General features: G+C 55.7%; 1 protein-coding gene; it reads right to left on the bottom strand.

Annotated features, from left to right (window-relative positions):
* Nucleotides 1–5,615: 5,615 nt before the first annotated feature.
* On the bottom strand, nucleotides 5,616–6,423 carry CHC_T00001191001 (hypothetical protein). XM_005718549.1 is given in 2 exon segments: nucleotides 5,616–5,901; nucleotides 5,902–6,423. The coding sequence occupies 1 exon segment, from the start codon at nucleotides 6,421–6,423 to the stop codon at nucleotides 5,902–5,904; it is 522 nt and encodes a 173-aa protein (XP_005718606.1). The 3' UTR covers nucleotides 5,616–5,901.
* Between the last annotated feature and the right edge of the window lie 14,834 nt (nucleotides 6,424–21,257).

Raw genomic sequence — 21,257 nt, 5'->3', positions numbered from 1 at the left:
ATTACCGGATATATCGCACTGTTTCGGGCTTGACAGGAATCAGCCACGTGTATGACATTACACACGTGTCGCTCTAGAAGCCCCTAGTAGAGGCCGTACTGTACCCGTGCATGCCCCCCTTTCTCGAACAGAGCACCCTTCACTTGAACAAAAATAGTATGCCTAATTTTATTCCGATTCCGCTTTTACCAATAAACATGACAACTTTTGAGTGAAAACCGTCGACTGACAGTGTCGTAAATCAACCACAAATGCATTTCCCGCCATTTCAACAGCAGAATCCGACTTGGCGCCCTTCTTGCCCCCTTGACGCAAAATTTGGTGCATAATTTTGTGCAAATTAAAACCATGGAGCTCAATCCGTCTCCCTTCACACCCACCCCAACACACAATGACCAAAAAGACAAGCCGCAAAAAAAGAAAAGGTCTACTTCAACCAAGCCATTGTTGCGATTGAAAGGCATGGAGCAACTCGGCGCAGGGCTGCTCAACTGGCACGACTCCCTTTGGCAACGTTTCACCATCGATTCTCGCGCCGAAATGTGTTGACAAAATCACGTACATATCTATCGTTATGTGAAGACCAGCTCATTGTTAACCTCGTCCTTTCATACTCCCAGAGCGGCTTCCCTCTCAAGCGGTCAGATGTAGGCGACGCTGTACAACTGATGGTGCACTCGTTCCGCAAGGAGCGCCAAAAAGCCATTCCCTTTATTGATGGGCGTCCGGGACGCAAGTTTTTGTCACTCTTCTCAAAACAGCACAGTGCCAAAATTAAGTTTGGAAGGGCCTGTAAGGAGGAAGAAGCTCGCTGGCAGGCAACCAATGCCGATATTCTGACGGCCCACATCGCGGAATTAGAGCGGCTTGTTCATGTGCATAATTTAGATGCCTTTCGTATTGCTAATCTAGACGAAAGCGACTCTACACCGAGCAACGATTGCGCACAGTCGAACAGGACAAGGTCGTATAGTGCTTGAGGGCACAAGTCCCTTCAAAGATCACCTGATTTCAAGAATGTTAAACGCGTAACGATCATGCCCGTTATTTTCGCCAATGGAGACGTTGGACGCCCTTTGTTTGTTGTGGAAGGAAAATCTTTAAAGTATCGAACGGTCGAGCATCATGGATCATCTTTAATGGAAACCGTTGCCGATTGCCTACCGTGGGGGAGTTTGATAACAACTCGAGAAGATGTCGCCGGCGTGGACAGCAAAAACTTTCTGCGATGAGCACAGTATTTTGCTGAGGATGTTAGGGACCTGACGGCCAATGGACGAAAAGTTCTTTTTATGTATGGATGGATACAGGAGCCATATGGGGTACAAGGTGCTGCACACACTGAAACAGGCTGGCGTAGTCGTGTATGCATTACCTTCTCATACAAGCGGCACAACCCAACCCCTAGACGTGGGGTTTTTGGTCCCTTCAAGGAGCACATACGGAGTTGTGTGGAACAGCTTTCGTCCCCTACTAAATCGAAAAGCTACGATCTGTTTGATTATTTAAAAATAATGAGGGAGGCATACGGGAAGGCGTTTACGAGAGCTAATGTGACATCAGCATTTAACAAAGCTGGCATTTGGCCTGTGAATGCTCATGCTCTCATGGGTGTCCCTCGTCCGCATTCGTCAGGCAATAGCTCGTCCTTGGTGACGGTTAAAAATATGGCGGAAATGCTAGAAGTCAAACGAGCTGCGTACAGGGATAGTTGGGGTGTTCAGCCGCGCGTTCTTCGCTGTGGTTACGTGGACACATCAGCTGGGATTACATTGACTACATACGCCGCAATGGAGCTGGCGAGGGAGAAAGCGGCAAAAGTGAGTGTGAAGCTGGCCGTGAAACAAGAAAAGGAAGCAGATGTGGCGCAGCGACTCGCCGACGCTGTAGAAAGGACGAGGATTGAGCGTTTCAGAGGGCGACAGAAGGCGTTGGCATTCCGTGTGCACCATTATCAGGTTGCAAACATGGAACCAAAGTCTTTGTCGGTCCGTCGCCAGATTGCGAAGAAGAGAACTTGGTTCCGACGTGCTGCAGTTCTGAAGTGGGCAGCACAGGCCGTTGCTCGGTCACCGAGGAGGAATTAGATATAAAATTTGCAAAGTAAATTTGCATCAACCAGTGAAATGTCTGTGCAAGAACTGGGTGATTTTTCCGAGGTGGTCACCGCTCCGATTGCTTAACCAAAGCATGCCGTTAATGCCGATGTATGAGCCTTCTGGCTCCTTCGAACAGAATAGCAGATACGAGGACACCGTCAGTTTTCCAAACGATCAAAAAGATTTCTCCGATGCCACATGCTTCTTGTTTTTATATTTATTTTTCTAATTTTGTTCAACTTGGGGGGTCCCGCACAAGTACAAGCGACCCGCACAGTACCTCCAACTTTGGCTTATGGCGACGGCGGCTGAGTAGTTCTGCCCAGTTCCACGTCATTGCCTCAACATAACAAAAAAAATCTTTTTCGAGAGTATTTGCTACATCGCACTATCGGATATATCGCACTTTGAAGCGTTGTGACACTGGGGTGCGATATATAGAAGGTACCACTGTAATATAATACGACAGCTGTCTCCGGTGCTGGAGTGCCCAAAACAGGCACATGGAGCAGCATTTTATTCTTATTCGACAAAAGAATAAATGTTTCTGGATGAGCTCAGTTTTGGGGTACAGCAAGGCTTGTACGTACCTCAAAAAGGGACCCAAGAAGCAATATCAATCAGCTGTGTCGGCATATGAACGTTTTCTCAACCTCAATCCCAGACTATAGACCTGTTCAACATTGCACTTCTGTGTCTTTGATCCGTTCAAACTACTTTGCGCTCCTATAAGAAACCATGAGAGACTTCATATGCACTTTCACCTGTACAGCACCAACTAGACTTTTTTAGAAGGCGCTGACGAGCTTGCTGGACCTTATAATAAACACACCGATAAGAGTATCCGCTTTATAATAATACTGAGCCTATCTCTCGTCCTTATTCTTATAAGGCGGAAGCACTGTAGATCCCAATGAAATGAATTGCGTAGTATTTAAGTTCTGGCAATACCGATAACTTGGCGCAGATCGTTTGCGCGATCGTACGGTTAATGTTCGGGTTTCCATCTTTGACATCGACTAGACCAAGGACACGGTAATCCCGGCAGACATTCCGATAATCACCCCCAAGGATGGTGCAATTAGTCATTCTGCTCCTGCTTGCTTCGTTCGTGCTCGTGTTTTGTAAGGAAGATGCCCCCTCCAATCACCAAGAGTTTCGACAGGTTTTGAATCGTGCTGTCTATTTGGACGGTTCTGGCCGACAAGTGAATAAACTTACTGGATTTGCGCAGTGGAATTTCAAATCCATGTTCTTCAGAGACGAAGTCTTCATGATCTTCAGTGCCGGTGAAGGACTTTCCGTGTCAGTTCTCCGAGAGGCGAAGAATTACAGGAACCATAGTTCAGGTGGACCTCGAGCAAGAATGCTGAAAAGAGACTCTGCAATTTACGATGTTATGGTGTTGCGCATACCCAAGCAGCAGGACTATATCGGTCATTTTCTATTTGCTTATCTTGATGAACCAAGGACAAACGATGCTACCCTCCCGTTTAGACCGTTTTTTGCTCTTCAGTGGAGATATAATTACGCTGGAAAGCAGGACTGGGTTTTCGCCAGTTTTTGGAAAGGAAAGGGAAACCCTAACAATTTGGAGTGGGTTCCTCTCGGGCCAAGACCGGAGTCAGCTACAAAATACTCGATTCAGGTCGCGGACGACAAAATTAGGATTTTCGTGAATAGCAGTCTCGTACTCGTGAAACAGATGCCTGGAGTGGGTAGTATTCCTTTCGTCCGTACTGCAAGAGTAGCGTTGACAAAGAATCCAAATCCCGCAAACAGTCACCGAGCTGTGGTGTTTTTGAAAAGCATTGCATGGGGTGTCCACGGGGAGCCTTGACGAAGAACTGACGGCCATTGACAAATCCAAACGAAAAAGGGAACTTTTCGGTTGCAAGTTACTGGTCTTCGTCAGTAATAGTTCTCAAAAACTTCATGAACCGCTGGTCTGTTTCCAGTCAGAGCTTTTCGCAAGCTGCTGATACCTTTTTCTTCAATGGACAAAACTCACTATTCGTTCTATTTGCAGTGACCCCAGATGAAGTGATAAGCACGAGCACGTAGAGGCCCTGTGCACGAGAGGACACAGACCCAGAGAGGACACAGATCAATCAAAGATATCATCTTTGCTCTTTCCAACATATAAATGTGTTTCTGGATATACGGAATCTGTGCCCGTGAGGTACATCGCGAAAGCCTTTTTCTATCAGGAGGTTTTGTGAGGGTGCAAATTAAGGGGATACCCAGATTTAACAGCAAGTAAGCTGCGGGAGACTACTGAGTTCGTACCTACTGTATATGGTGCTACTTAGTTTAGTAGTTAATATTGTGTGCAACATATGGCCAGAGAGTAGGTGACACGAAATGGAGCTCTTCGGGACGCAAGCCCCTAGGATCACACGCATCTGGCTAGCAGTGCAGCGACATAGTTAAGGTGGTACGAGACGGCTATGAGTACGCTGACGATCGAAACATTAAAGAGGCATCAGTGCCTACACAATTTGTTTGCTGTCTTTGGAATTAGTCCCTTTTCAACTTGTTGGGGTGTGCCAGTGGTCACAAATCACAAGGACGGTCATTCTCATTGAGTTGCGGTCGGACTACTGTAACCATTAATCAGGAACGAGTCTCTGGACGATCTTGACACATGCAGTCGGTAAACTCGTACTGCTCAGTAAGATAGGTGAAAGAGCGTGACGGTGACAATTGTTCCGACGTGAGAAAAGCGTAGTGTGATAACAAGATGATACTAGTTCGAGTTTCCATGGCAAGCAACCAAGAGAGACTGTAAAATTTGGTTAGGACATCCGGTTACTTTCGAAATTGCTAATAGTGAGAGTACCAGGTTTTCGGTCCATTACGGCGAGTGTAATAGAGCAAACACTCCTAGTGCAGCGGAAAACTGCCGGACAAACACTCGACGGCGGACTACAGCAGGGTAGATGAGTGCATCAATGTCTATCGCGACACATTTCCAGTAACCCACTCTATGCTTCGTTCCCATTATTTCGAAGTGGCACGGTTCGTGATCACTATTTCCACTATTTAGTGTTCTCATTTACGAATAGTGTACAGAATTCGCCACAGACGGTCCGTGCCGTTGAACCACCGAAACTGCCTTTTTTTCTACAGCTCCCCTTGCTCATAGAGCCTTTTTTTGGCAGATGTCAACACGCGGATACCTTCAGCCACTTGTATCATCGCATACGCTACCGTTCCAAAACCACGAATTCGTTAAATCAATTTGAGCCATTCTAGTTGTTCTTAAACCTGTATTCGAGGCAACTGAAGCGGCGTTCTGTGTTTAATGGCTTTTTCCATGCCGGTCGGCCATGTACTTCGACCACAGTAATGCCCTGTCAGCTATTTGTTGAAGTAGAAAGAGAGTTTCGGACAGACATTGATTTCTGCTTCACATTGATTATAAGGGATTGGTGTTTTTTTTTGAGATGTGCCTGAATACCTGTTTCTCGCTGCAAAAGAGAAGTTGTACCCGCCGTCGTCGCAGTACATCTAGACTAACTGTTCGCGTCAGAAATTCACAAACAATGTAGCTATTTTATCAAATGTCTCGCCATGGGCAGCGTTGCGGACTGTTCCGAGAACAAAGCTATCTAGAGAACTGCAACTCAAGAGCTATGACCGCCCACAGCTCTGAGGTTTCCCACCCAGAAATGTGATCTGGAAAGCGAAGGACGTTGAGGGCAACATGAAATCGAATGAAGGAAATCGTCCCATCCAGAGACGACGACTACGGGGCAGCCATCTTGTCAATAAAATACAGGATGACTAGATTTCGATCCTAATGGTAATGTCCAAAGCACTTCCAAATCGACTTGATGTCTTTCTCGACGCACTTATGTCCCCAACATTTTTTCGAAGCACACTGGTCATCGACTAGGCATGAAGAGCACAAGCTTTTCGGCGGGAAGCATTTGGCTTTAGACTCCGGGTGATCGTACACGCATTTGAGTTCGCCCTTCACGTATCCCCAGCATTTTCCAGTAGAACATTCATCATCAGAGACACATAAAGCGCATTCGTTGCAGGCGATACGAGAAACCCCTGAGTTAAGTCCTCTCGCAACAACGAAATCAGTATTACATCGTACAGTTGTTTCCAATGTTTCACCCTTTAAAGAAGGGACAGCATGAGCACTGCAGAGAAGGCACACTGCAATGAGTGTCGTAGTGAAAGATGAATAACCTGTCATTGATCTTGGTTGTGAAGCGTAGAACTGATTCAGAGGGCTGCTACTTTCGGAGTCTGAACAGGTTGAAAGAGATAAGGATGAGGAAAGTGTTCGTCGAGATGATGTGCTCATGCGTAACCAGAACAGGGGATCAAACTACTTATAGCCTGAGAATGTCTCGCTCTACTGCATAACATTTCATTGAGATACGAAGATATTGCATCAGACATGGGAAGAAGTGATCTCGGCCAGTTCCGGATAGCAGGTGCTTTTCAAAGCGTTTCAAGTTTCTCCCACTTCCATGCCCATGAAGCTGAGATGGGAAATGGCCAGATTTGGAAGAGATGAATTGGATTAGCGTCGAAAAAGAAAAGTGCATACCATGGCATCTGAAAATGGGGCAAAACCAAATCGCTGTAGAACTCTTTATATTGACATTAGCAAATCGCTTCTTCAGAAGGGAATATCGAGGGTGGAATTGCATATCTGCGACCACAACTCAGACAAAGATGAATACAAGAAGATCACCAAAAGAGAAGCTCTGAGTCCCTAAACATATTCCTTTGCATGAGCTTCCTCTATAGGGCAAGGGTTTTCATTACATCGACGAACGTTGAGACTGGAAGAATTGTTCATGCGTGTAAAAGTTTGCTTGCGATGGAACAACACAGACGGTACCTGTCATGTAGATGTACGGAGTATCGCATGGTAAAAAAAGCTGGAAAGTGTGCACATGATAGCTTGCGAGAGCTCCACAGCAGCACTCACAGTTTGGCAGCAAGCGGAGTCTTGTCCTTGCCGGTTGAGAAATTTTCTCGCGCTTTTAAAGCGCGACTGACATTGCTTTTCCGATAGACATTCAAGGTTCGGAAATTCAGTTTTTTTGTCCCTTAATTAGTAGTATTCTACAGTACTTTGCATCCCAGCTACAGTACTAAATGTGGCATTATGAAATTCTCATAGCACGTTGGCACTGGCTCTAAGGTCTTCATTACACGTATTCTGCGACTAGTTCGGAACAAGTAGGATTATTCGTATAGGAATGAGCGATTTAGTGCATTCATTGATAATTGAAAGGTGAATCTGGACAAGGGGGCTTTTCGGCTGAACGCGCAACGGCTCTATCGCAAGGAAAACATGGCCAAACGGACACTTCCGCTGAGATTTTCAAAACCTGGCCAAACGGGCCCCTCCGCTGAAGTGTTGGAAAACCTGGCCAACCGGACCCATCGGCTGAAGTTTTACTTGACCTTTCAAATGGACCGTTTCAGACGGACCGTTTCATGTTACCGTTCAGACTAAGACTTGGAAAACGGCTAGGATTCGTTACGTCCTTCATTCGCGTCACGGAACTGCAGAGGCAATGGAAAATCGGCCACTAGTCGAAAAAAGGGCTGTATAAGAGAGGCACTTCGATCTCTATTGCCTCTCTTCTCTCTTCAAGTCGTCGCTTGTTTTCGTCACTCAACTCAACAAACTCCAGACGGATCATCGTCACGGCCGGCTCTGAAACAACTTGCGCATTATGCCTAATGCTGAAGAAGATCAATCTTCGTCAGGATCCGCCGGCATCTCTGGTCCAGCGCCAACTCTGGAAAACCAGCCTCCTGCCAGTCGCCCTCCATCCGTCGCTCTCGTTGCTAAGGTAAACGCACTGGAAACGCAGATCGCCCAGATTCCCTCTCTGCTCCAGAACCGCCCCGCTGGTACGGCCCCAACTGCCACTACCGCGGAGAATCCTGCTGCTACGCCGGCTACACAAGCTGCCGGGCAACCGGGGGCCAGGACCCCCCACGCGAGCCCCGCCCCACCGCAGCTCATGTCTGTTCACGCCGTCTACGTCGACCGGGGACTTCAGTTTACTCTTCAAGCTCCGTCTGCTCAAGCGATCGCTGACACCGTCGCTACACGCCAACAGTGCGAGGAAACTGGGAAACTTAACCTCTTCCTGAAACCCGTTCATCAGGCTCCATTCCCGTCTAAGCGCTTCATCCCCGAGTCCGGAAATTGTTCGGACGCATCAAGGAACCGGACGGTAGGGACGGTTGGGAAGCCGAAGTACGCTGGAACGTACCGCCCCCGCCGCCGCGTGTGGGTACCGGAGCGAAGGCCCTTCCGCCCCCCGTTGGCGTTCAACCTCCTCCGAAAAACTAGGAGAACCTCAGCCCGCAGCAGCTGAGGTAGATACGGGCTTGTCCCCAGATATCTCGCCCAAGACGGCGGAATATTCTGTACCTCCCCCGGTGGAGAAGCAGTACCGAATCCTCGGCCGTAAACACACTGGTTTTTCCCACGAGAACCCCGATCCAGACCAACTCGGTACGCTACGCCGCCCTTTGCGGAAAACACCCCCTCGCTTGCAAGGGGTGTTAAAAATCTCGAGACAGCGCTCGCCCTGTCTCGGAGGAATTACCAGGTCAACGCAGACCTGGGATTATCACCGTAGATATTGGTGCGCCAGCTCACCATATTAGACACAGGAGCTGGCTCCAATTTCGTACGTCTCGACATGCTTCCCCCCGGATGGGAGGCGCTGGTAATTCCGGGCGAGATCCCGACGATCGCCGACGCCAATGGGAGACCATTGCACATGAGCGGACAAATCCCCGTCGTGGTGCGGTTAGGCGACCGCACCATGAGGTGTAATTTCAACGTCCGTAAACGGTTAGCCGCCCCCGTCATTTTGGGGTGGGAGTTCAACGACAAGTTTGTCGAGGCGATTTACCCAAGACGCGAAGTGATGGAGCTGCACGATGGTACAAAAATTCCCATCGTCCGCAAGCCGGCTGCTCGGGCCGTGAACAGTCCTCCCCTCCCGGCGGAGCAGGAGTATTCGTCGCAAGCGGGGCGAATTTCGCCCAAGCTCAAGGTCTCCCGCGCCGTCAACCTCCCGGCGGGTACCCAGACGTGGGTACACGTCACCAGTGGAAGGACTGGACTCTCGGTCCTCGAGGCAAACCCGCAGTTATATGCGAAGCAACGGATCTCCCTCTCCAACGGGGTGGTGCATATCGCCACATTGCAGGAGTTCAAGGTCGTCGTGGCGAACTTCTCGTCCGCCTCCAAGCGTTTGTCGAAGAACCAAGTCGTGGGTTTCGTATCTCCACATCCCCGTGCGATGGTATGCACGGCGATGCCGTTGGACGCAGTCCTAGCTGCGGAGTTTTCCGAGGGGAGTCCCCCAGTACCGGGTGAGGGTCCCCCTTGCGTGTCAACCCCCCGGCGGAGCCATTCCCTCCGCGGGATGCGATCCCCCTCGACCACCTACCGGTGCACGTGCGAGACCGGGTTCGAACCATGCTCGCGCCGTACGCCGCGGTGTGGAACGGGAATTTTGGTGAAGTTCGAGCGACAGAGCATCGCATCAAACTCACCCCCGGCGCGCGCCGGGGGTGAGTTTGATGCGATGCTCAACGGCTTTGCGCAAAGCCGTTTCGTTGTCAGCCATATCGTGCTGGTCCCTGCGCCCGTGAGGCGGAACAAGCCTCGGTGGACCAGATGTTAGCCAACGGGGTGATCTCTCAGTCCAAGTCCGAAGGGGCGTCCCCCGTGTGGTATATGCGCCGTCGATTAGATTAGGATTAGATCAGGGGCTGTAAGGCACGAACCTTACAGCCCGCACGCGCCCACACGTGTACCACACGTGTGCAGGGCGTGCGCACACACACGTGGGACACACGTGTACTGTCAGCTCGATAGCTGACAGAGCCACCGCGCGCGACGACTCGCGCCGGCTACGGTAGCATGATACTGTAGTCTGGTATGATAACCGAACACTTGTACATTAAATAAGGGAGCGACCGACGGCGGAGGAAAGGGACGAGCACGGGCTTGTCCACGACCTTCCGCCTTAGTCGACAACCCACCGCTTAACCTAAAACACGAGTCCGCTCTCGCGTCTCGTTTAGGTAAGGGAACCGACGCGGGGTGCAGGCGCTACATTGCGTGCGCGTGCAGCGATCCGCCTCCGCCCGTCGGCACTGGTCCGCTATCCAGTGTCGCTCCGGGGCTTTGAGGCGTCGATGCGCTCCGCTGCGCAATCACTCGCGCCTGCCACCCTTCCCGCTCTACCACGCTACCAGGACCCGTGTCCTTTCCCTTTGCGTGTGTTCCGTCTTCCGCCGATCCGGAATCTGCTACCGAACTGCGTGCATACACCCCCGCCGTTTGGGGGTGTTTATGCTACAGTGGTCTCCCGACCTAGAAGACCCCGAGATCCTTCCGAGAAGACTTTCTTTTTCCTCCGCGTCCGTACACGTTGAGATGAGTCAAGAATACGCCACCTCGATCCGGTCCGAACCGGCGGATCCGAGGGCGGCCGCTATGCACGCACCATCACCGCCGTTCTGCGACGGCGACGCTGGTCTCCGAGACCGCGAACCGTCTCCCGAGTCCCCCGAAGGACAAGCGGCTGCGATGTTCGATCGCATAGCTGACTACATCGAGGAAGTCCGTACTTCACTCCGTATAGACGTGACGGACGCCGTCTACTCGCGATGTATGGACGAGCTCCGCTCCCAACGTAAAGGGAGGTTCGATCGAGTCAGCCAGTCCTTGGAGAATCTCCGAGCACTAGTCGACGAGTTCCACTCGCTACTGGTGCTCGTCGAAGACTCACGCCTCGCACAGCCCGTGCTGCACGGGCAAGGTCGCCCGACGGGGCCGATCTCGACGAGACGTCCTGACGATCGACCGTCCCCGTCCGCGGAACAGTTGGGTGCGTTCGCGCACCTCTCCGCTGAGCTCAACGCTACGCGACAGCGTGCTCGTGACATGGAACGGACCATGGCCGCAAGGCTGCCCGGTGCCCCCACGAGAGGGCCCGGTGGTGCCATACCTCCGAGCGCCGTCGCTCCGGAAGGTTGGCGTCCGACTGGCGCCGACACTAGTCGGACTGCGGAAGGAAACCGTCCTCGAATGGGCGCAAATCTCGCGTCCGAGATCCAAGCATTGCCGCCTATCCCCGGAAGTAGGCGGCATATGGAACGCGTATCGGACGCCTACGTACAGGACCGTGGAGGAGCCGCTCGCGGATCCGGAGAACCCATGTTCTCCGTCGATCCCCGCTTGGGCGGCTATCCGCCAGCGGGTTACACCGCGCATCCAGGTCCGGTAGACGTCCGTACGCTACCCGTCACTGCCTTTGGCACGGTAGATCCCGCAGAGCCCGGGCTCGAGCTTGTGCATACGATGATCCAAGAGTTCAGCGCCGTCGCTGACTATCGTATGTACCGCTTGGACAACACCTCCAGGCTCGTCACCTCGGGTGACGCGGGACGGATCGCGAAGTACGTCCAACGCTGTCGTGGGATCCGTCCCACGATGCGTAGCTTCGACGGTACGGACACGATCGAGCTGCTGCCGTTCTTGAAGGATATCCGGATAACCTTCAACTCGCAACACCTTACAGAAGGTGTTGCGGTACGAGTCCTCGCGCACTTCCTAGAGCGCGACGCGGAGCGCCTGTATACGAGTTATACGATGCGTGGCCTCCGCGCCGGCCAGCTCTACGACGACGTGAGCTGGCCGGGGCTCGTTAATCAATTCCTAAAACGCTACCTAACCGACGACGTGTTAGGTGAGGCGTACGACGCCGTCTCTACGGCGAGGCAACAACCGCACGAGACGGAGAACACATTAGCAAACCGGCTGGAAACGGCCGCGTTCCGGTGCACGGCAGTGTTCTCCGAACAGTCCCTCGCGCACTACTTCGTGCTGGGACTGGCACCCGCGACCCGTGCCGCAGTTTCCAAGACAGTCTAAGGACTGCCAAGCAGCCAGAACACCGATCTTCCGACTATCCGCCGTATCGCAACGGCGGAAGGGACAACGTACCGCTCTCGGCGCGGTTTACCTCTGCCGGATCCGAAACCGGCAGGGAAGATGGGGCGGACTCCGAAGTCCGCCGCGACAAGTTCGCCCGCTTCAGCCCTCCACATCGAGCAGGATGAGTGGCAGGCTGACCCTGTCCTCATTGCGCAAGGAGCAGGGCCCATGGGAGGACGACCTCCCACGCCGATGTCGACCGAAACGACATCAAGTTACGCGACCGCCTTCGCGCACACTCCAAGAGTGGCAAGGGGCACGGACCCTCGGGTCGCAGAGCTCAACATCTCGAGCCGAGATGCAGGGGGCGCAGCGCCTCAAGTGCCCCTCCTCACCGATGAGGAGGCGCGGCACGCGGCGGCCTTCGCCTCAACGGACGGCAGTGCATACGTCTGCTGACGGTGCTGTACGTACAGCCACGCCATGTACGCCTGCCCGTTCCTGTCGCCGGAGCAACGTATGTTCACGGCGTACAGGAACTACCGATACCAGATGGAGACGCGCCCCGGTGCGCGCAACCTCCTCCGGCAGTCGGTCGGCGAGGGCCGTCCCTCGCGCCAAGGTTTCCCGAATCGATCGGGTGGGGGCGCACGCTTCGCCCCACGCGGGGGCAGGTACCGTCGCAACGAGCTCGATACTCGTGACCGACGTGACTTCCGCCAAGCGGATACTCGATACCCGCGCCAGGAATGGAGAGGAAACAGGGACCGATCCCGGCTTCCTCCGGGGGTACAGAAAGCAATCATGTACCTCCAGGATTGGGCAGAGGACCCGGATCCTCTGCCCGCGGATAAGCATGGAGGATCCCCGACGTTGGCCGCTCCTCAAGTGCTGCAACGCTTGGACGTTGCAGCCCAAGTCCACGAAGTACCCGAGTACTTCGCGGAAGGTACCGGCGCGAAGTTGAGTAGTCGTCCTCACCTTCTCAACGAGAGGCCCGAGGTTTCACTCGCTGTCGATGGCGGCGCGACCACCTCGGATAGTTCCGGTAGTACAAAAAACCCGTAAAGACGGCTACGCTCACGCGGTCGCGTGAGCCGTCTTTTTCCAGCTACCCAGGCCGGTCACCTTCCGCCCTCGCAGGGACAGGGAGATACTTACCAATAATATTCCCCGCTGCCCCGTCACAAGTCACCGAGACCCCCGTGGGTCTGGCACCGACGACTATCCGTGACACGGCCCCGGCTTCCGTAAGCCCGGCACGTGACCGCGAAGGAGAAGATACCCTGACCATCGTTGGTCGGATGCCACGGACCGACCGTGAAGGCACCGGGGCTCCCGTAAGCCCGATGCACGGCAAGTAACGAAGGGCGTGCGCCGATGCAGCAAGCCCCGAGGAAGCCACCGGACGACCGACGTCCGGTGGGCCGGGAAGAAGGACCCGAAGGAAGGGCAAGAACCGTCGAAGGCGCCCGAAGCGCAACGAACTCGCTGCCCCGCCTCCCCCAAAGGTGGTCGACGGCGTCATTTGCCTTATGACGTCGAAGATTTACAACGTCCTCGTCTCGATGGCCACGGAGGGAAATGCCTTCAAGCCCCGGACGATCGCCGTTGCTACGTGCTCGGGGTATAACCTGGTGAGGAAGGCCGACCTTCCTCTCGATGGACGCCGTACGTCGTACAAGACACACCACTGCCACGATTGGCCGGCGCGAATAGCAATCCGCTCAAGCTCTCAGCCGTCGTACGGCTGGCGGTGCGGTTGAAGAACACGGCGTTCCGAATTCCGTTCGTCGTAGCGGACCAGCTCGCCGTGCCGGTTCTTCTCGGCACGGCCTTCATCGATACGCACGTGCAATGTATCGACATCGAGGCTCAACGGATGGAGCTGCGCCAAGGCGGCTCTGTGGCCATCGTCGACGGAAAAGGGGAGCCGACTCCCCGTACCAGGCGTAACGGACGCCAGACAAGACGGCCCGATGCACGCGAGGAGGCCCCGCAGGCGATCCGGATCGCCCGCTGGGTAACCATCCCCGCGATGTCACAAGTCCGAGTGCGAGTCACAACCGCGGGGAGGGGCCTCGTATTAATAGAGCCGAAGCCGTCTCTCCAACACCGACATGGAGTGAGGCTAACGAACGGCGTCGTCGAGGTACTGCCGAATCAGACCTTCGACGTCCTCGTCGCGAACTTTTCGCGACGGGATAGGCGGCTTCCGAAGCACACCGTCGTGGGGTACGTGACGCGAAACCCCCTTGCGATCCTGACGCCCGAACTTCGCGTCGCCGAGGGGGTCGCACACGCGCTACACCTGACCGACTTGACCGATCAAGTCGGGAAGGCAAGAGCTGGCCGACCAAGCTCCGATGAGCTAGGGACCGTTCAAAGGAAACAGGTGTGGACGGACGATCGGCCACCTGGAGACCAACCGACGGCGGGAGGCACCTTAAGCTCCCAGAAAAAGGATCCCAAAATCCACCGACGGATTGGGAAAGAGAGGTAGACTTGTCATACATCGACGATGACAAGCTCCGTGGCAACGTACTCGAGATGCTCCGTTAGCATTCGAGTCTGTGGAGCGGTGCGCTCGGAACGATCCGAGCCACGGAGCACTGCATCCCTCTCGAACCGGGAACGAAACCGATTCGTCCGATGCCCTATCGGAAGGGGCCCGCCATGCGCGAGATGGTTGCCAAGGAGGTCAACAGAATGCTGAACGCAGGGGTTATCGAACCTGCGAGCACCGAGTGGGCGTCCCCGGTGGTGCTCGTCCGGAAGAAAGACGGCTCTCTTCGGTTCTGCGTGGACTACCGGCTTCTCAACGCGAAGACGGCAGCGGATTCGTATCCGCTGCCCCGGATGGACGACTGCATCGACTCGATAGGAGATGTAGCCGTCTTTACGACGTTGGACTGCAATTCCGGTTATTGGCAGATCCCCGTCGCTCCGGAGGACCGGGATAAGACCACGTTTACGACGCACATGGGCACGTTTCGCCACCTGCGCATGTCGTTCGGACTAAAACGGGCACCGGCCACCTTCCAACGTGCATTGGATATTCTCCTTTCCGGAGTCCGCTGGCAAATACGCCTCGTCTATCTCGATGACGTCATAGTGTTCTCGCGCACGGATGCGGAACACGCAAAGCATCTCGACGCTGTCTTGAGCTTGTTAGGGAGTGCCAGCATCTCCCTCAAGCTCAAGAAGTGTAGCTTCTTTCAACCGAAGGTACACTACCTGGGGCACGTCATCTCTCCAGGTAAGTTGAGCGTGGCCGATACGGCGGCCGACGCCTTCCGGACGTTCACGTTCCCGAGGACGCTGACGCAGGTGCGCTCGTTCCTCGGGGCGTGTAACGTATATCGCCGATTCGTTAAGGGCTTCTCGAAAATACCCCGTCCGTTGACGGATATGACGCGCAAGGATTCGGATCCTGACTTCTATAATCCTACCGAGGATCAACTCCAGGCGTTCGAGAACCTTAAGGAGTGCATGATCGCTCCGCCGATCCTCTCGTTGCCTCCGCATGGACGACCGTACATGATCGACACCGACGCGAGGGCCTACCAACTAGGCTGCACGCTGCTCCAAGAGCACGACCAGCCAAACGATTGGCGCCCCGTTGGGTATTGGTCTTACTCGCTGAAAGACAGCGAACGAAACTACAGCGCTACCGAGCGCGAATGCTTCGCCGTACTGTGGGCCGTCCGCACACTACAGCCGTACGTTGAGGGCACGAAGTTCACCGTCCGAACGGATCACGACGCCTTGCGGTGGCCCATGTCCCTCACCGAGAGTTCCGGAAGACTCACCCGGTGGCGGCTACGTCTGGCTGAATACGACTTCACCATTCAGTACCGCCCCGGGCGCGTGCACCAGGTACCGGACGCCCTGTCACGCCTCGTGTTGCCGAGAGTCGCCGACGACCCTCGCCCCACCGTCGGAGTGGATGACGACATTCCCACCTTCGACGTGTGCTCGACCGTTCGCGACGTATCGAACGAGCTCGCGGGCCACGTTTGCATCGGCAGCTGGGACCACGAGGTCGAGCACGTCTTCGTGACGACACGGAACCAAGCCAGCTCACGCAGAAGGTCGCGCGCCCGAGCGCGCGACGAGCCGAGGGGCGACGACGAAGCCCCCTCTCTCCAAGGACCCAATTCGTTCTGGGAGGAGAATGACGAGTTCGACGCCACCGACATCGAGCGCGCCGCAGACCACGAGGCTGGCGCTCCCGACTCTTCGGTCGCCCCTCCGCAGGACGACCTTCCGGCTCCTCTTACGATAGAGGAGATTGCCGAAGAGCAACGCGTGGATGACTTCTGCCAAACCGTTTTGGCACGACAGTCAGAGTCCCGGGACTCCGCGTTCTTCGAGGACCACCAGGGGGTGCTCAAACGAAGACACCCCTTCGACCCTGCTATCGTGGAGGTGGTGGTACCTCGGACGCTCCGCGGCAGGCTTCTTCGCCTGTTCCAAAACCCGGTCATCGCAGGGCACCCGGGCCAGAATCGTATGTACTACGGGCTCCGTTGCGAGTACTACTGGCCTCATCTGGCTGCAGATGTTGCCGCCACGGTGCGAGGTCGTCGAACCTGCGCGATGAACCGGGTCAAGCTGAGGAAACATCTCAACCGATTGAGATTGTTTCCAGCTACTGTAGTATAACCCCCCCTGAGGCTTTAAATTAGATTAGATCAAGAACTAGATCAGCTACTGTAGAGCGTCTAGCTCTACAGTACAACCGCGCGTGTCCACATGTACACCACGGGGACAAGGGACACGCACATACACGTGCACACGTGTACAGCGCGCGAACGAAGCGCGCACGTGACGACGCTGCGGATTAAGACGAAGAGGACTACGACGCTAGCCCGAACCTCGATGAAACAAGACATTCCGATTGGTCGCGTGCGACGAGGCACCAGCGCGGGGCAACGATGATTTTGCCTCCCTGTCGACGGGGCGAGACGGCGACACCATGAAGTAGCGACGACCGCGAGAGTGTCAGTCAAGGAACGCCCGACGTTCCTCCGTCGTCAAACCTCTCTTCGCCCATGCGAGTCAACGGCCCCGCTTGACGAGAACGGGGAAACGAACAAGTACCGTGCAGCCGAGCCCTCATGGCCGCTGCCGTGGGGAGTCGCCTCACGTCAGCCGAGACCCCCCCTTTTTGGAAGTTGGAGAATGGGACGACAACCTAACGCGCGCCATTGCCGAGGTCTCTTCAAGTACGGGTGCTGCCGGGGTCGACGTGACGGCGCACCCGTGCGCAAGCCCACACAACGACAGGATTCAGCGTGTCGGACGCATCGGCAGCAAAAGAGGATCCGCCCGCCCTTGCGCATGGCGTGCTCCACGGGGTATGAGGTCAATTGTCGCCACGGTATGACCAAACGTGGGACCGGACGGGAAGCTCGAACCCCCGCGCGAGGGGCGATATTGAGTCTTCGATGGCTACGAGGCGTCGGCAAGGCTTAAAGAGGAGGAAAGGGGCACGGCCGAACGCGCTCCCCGACTTCGACTTGACGATCAAAGTCGGCAGGGAGCGCGCCAGAGCCGACGACAAGAACGTCGATGAAGAATGGCGCGTGGCAGCGACGACGCACGCCCGCGCCAAGAGGAGGCTTCGATAAGCACAAGAGTAGAAGAGAAAGAGATGCCCTACTGGCTTTTACTGTGGACGAGTCGGACCTCTCCGACACTGGACCACAACTTATCTATGAGTTCAACGGGTCGTGCCGTTGGAAGGCCCCGCAGAGGCGGAACGTGCAAGGGAAGCGCGACCACGCAAACACCGGAGAACGGGAAGACACGTGACGAACGGGGTGGGACGAACGGAACCTCGGTCAAGCCAAGATCAATGTGAGAAGCGTCCGACATTGCTCTCCCTACAAGCACCGGTGAACGCGGACGTTCACTCTTGAGGGGGGGCCGTGTAGTATAACCCCCCCTGGGGCTTTAAATTAGATTAGATCAAGAACTAGATCAGCTACTGTAGAGCGTCTAGCTCTAGAGAACAACCGCGCGTGTCCACATGTACACCACGGGGACAAGGGACACGCCCATACACGTGCACACGTGTACAGCGCGCGAACGAAGCGCGCACGCACCACGAGTAATACGTGTACTGTCAGCCTCGACATACCTGACAGTATTACAGTGCTGGCCGACCGGCACTACAGTAGCCCACTACAGTACCTCGGTACTGTATTGTTATGATAGATTGTTTTGTATATTAAATAGGGAGCGGACCGACGGCGGCAGGAGGGGGACAAGCACGGGCTTGTCCTCAACCGACCGCTAAGGTCAGTCCACCCAGCTTATTCTAAACGTCGCCTTCGCTCTTCGCGCGCGTTTAGTCGGAGCCGAGCCGGAGTGGACGCGCAGCACGCGAGCGAGCACGGAACCGCCTCCGCCCGTCAGCACTGGTACGTCACCCAGTGCTGCTGCGGGGCGTCGAGGCGTCGATCCGCTCCTGCGTGCGCGCGTCCCTGCTCGCTCCCGCTCTACCACCGCTACCCTGGCCCGAGCCCGGTTCCGTAGCTGGTTGGCCCGCTTCACCCCTTCTCCGATCCGGGGTCTACAGGTCGAACTGCGCATACACCTCCAGTTGTCCGGGGGTGTTTATGCTACAGCTACGAGCCACTCGAAAGCCTGGCCATCGACATCATGGGGCCGGTCCCCAAGACGAAGTCAGGAAAACGGTTCCTGATCGCGATCACGGACCGCTTTAGCAAGCTGACGCAAGTCGTTGCGCTCCGCACGATAACCGCATACACCGGCGCAGTTGCGTTCTGCGAATCGTGAGTGTTTAAGTACGGCGTCCCGCGCACGTTGCTGTCGGATAACGGACCGCAGTTAAACGCCAAGTTCTTCTCCAGCACGGGCCGTGTTCTGGGGATAACTAATATGTACACATCGTCGTACCATCCCCAGACGAACGAGCAAGTCGAGCGATACAACCGAACGATCGCTGCGATGCTACGCAACTACGTAGGCGAGCATCAAGATGGCTGGGACGTGTACGTGGGGCCGCTTACGTATGCGTATAACTCCCACGTACACCGCACCACCAACACGACGCCGTTCGAGCTCGTGCTCAGCAGGCCACCGCCAGAGTTCTCGCTTCGACGAGCCGACGGTGACGTTCCCTCTGCCGACAGGGGGAACCAACATACCGAGTTCCTCAAGACCTTGGATTCGACAATCCAGATGGCCTACGCGAGCCTGCGTCGTACGCAGGCTCGCTACAAGCGCGACTTCGATAAGCGCATACGACGGATCAATTCGCGACTCCGTCCGGGAGAGTACGTATACCTCAACCCCACCGACGGGGGGAAGACTTCGAACAAGCTCGCGTACCCGGCAGTTGGGCCCTACCGTGTCCTCGCGAACGACCGCCGAACCATCACGATCGATCGTGATGGGGTCACTGAGCGGGTCTCCGCAGATCGCTGCGTGTACGCGCCACCGCCGATGGATGCACTACGGGCGAGCACGACAACCCCAGCTGACCTCGCCGACAAGGTGAGAGAGGGGACACAGTACGCTGTCGAGCGACTACTGAAGCACCGAGATATGGAAGACGGAACTATCGAGTTCCTCATCAAGTGGGCGGATTTCGACACGCCCACCTGGACTGCGCGGACTCACGTCCCGGAGGAGTTGGTGTCTCGTTACGCCCAATGCCTCCGGAGGCGCACCGGCATGGACCTCAACTCAAACATGAACGCGGACGTTCACGCTTGAGGAGGGGGCCCCCGACCGCTCCGTTACGATCAAGGTAACCGACCGCGATTGGACAAAATTCCGATAAAGGGGGAAGGGACACCTGTCCTTCGATCTCCCTGACGGGGAGGGAGTCACACGACCCCAGGGACAACATCGGACGGAGATCCTCGAAAGGAACACGCAACCGCGAAGAGGTCGCGTGACAGCAAGCAGTACGGGCTGCCTTATGACAATATCCGCGAGAACATCAATTAACGTAGAAGGACACCGGCCCCCTCTCCGCCATCTACCAGAGGAGGACAGACAGCCACGCCCCCGCGTGCTCGCAATCGACGGCGAGGAGCGAGCCGAACGCCTATACGAAGAAGGGCAGTGCAGACCTCAGCCTCAAGCTCTTAACCGCGCACGCGCCCAGATCACGCGGACCCGCTGCGAAAGGGCACCCGTCACCGTCCCCGGACTATTGACAGGGCCAACTCCGACCTCGTACAGTAGACCGAGAAACCCGCCCGAGTGCGGAATGAAAGAAGAAAAGGACAGGGGACGAATCCCCGTAGCGGAGCTCCGTCGACACGGAAGAGCCTGCCACGGATCGACGGCAGCGGGACGAGCTCGACGATAGCGGGCACACGCTCATACACGCAGGAACGTCCCAAGGGCCGTGGCAGCGCCGCGTGACACCGCACCTGGATCGTCAGGGTCGCCGCGAACCCGCCTACCGCTGACGGTGTTGCCGCGCTCGACGCGTGAGCGGGCAAGCGGGAACCCCACGCATGCGGACGCGCCCCGCTACAGGATCACCCCAAGAACCACGTCGAAGGGGGGGGAGGTTGGCGTCGGCGTTGCAACACACCAGTCGATAAGGGGCGCGCTCGAAGCCGGAAGCGACGGCGCTTCCCCAGCGGCTTCTCGAGCCGACACAGCGACGCCCGCCAGCGGCGGCGAGGACGGCTTCGGCGTTGGTGGTGGTGACATGCCGAGACAGTGTCCCAATCTCGAGGGTCGAAAAAGGTGCCAAGTGCGCGCCCGATGGCCGCACGCGAGTCAGGAACCGGCGAAAAGAAAGGCATGATCGGAAGGAACGCGGGGGAGCAGCGAGACTCTGGACGCAAGGGGACTACACGGGTGGCCTCCTCAAGCAGGGTGAACCCGGACGTTCACTCTTGAGGAGGGGGCCCTGTGGTATATGCGCCGTCGATTAGATTAGGATTAGATCAGGGGCTGTAAGGCACGAACCTTACAGCCCGCACGCGCCCACACGTGTACCACACGTGTGCAGGGCGTGCGCACACACACGTGGGACACACGTGTACTGTCAGCTCGATAGCTGACAGAGCCACCGCGCGCGACGACTCGCGCCGGCTACGGTAGCATGATACTGTAGTCTGGTATTATAACCGAGCACTTGCACATTAAATAAGGGAGCGACCGACGGCGGAGGAAAGGGACGAGCACGGGCTTGTCCA

This window comes from Chondrus crispus, genomic scaffold (genome assembly GCF_000350225.1).
Source record: "Chondrus crispus Stackhouse genomic scaffold, scaffold_410, whole genome shotgun sequence".
NCBI classification, from domain to species: Eukaryota; Rhodophyta; class Florideophyceae; order Gigartinales; family Gigartinaceae; genus Chondrus; species Chondrus crispus.
The sequence above is the reverse complement of the archived record's forward strand: the minus strand, read 5'-3'. Positions and strand labels throughout refer to the sequence as shown.

What these genes read in the sequence shown, in the direction of transcription:
- CHC_T00001191001 (XM_005718549.1), bottom strand. Translation starts at nt 6,423, where the DNA reads ATGAGCACATCATCTCGACGAACACTTTCCTCATCCTTATCTCTTTCA.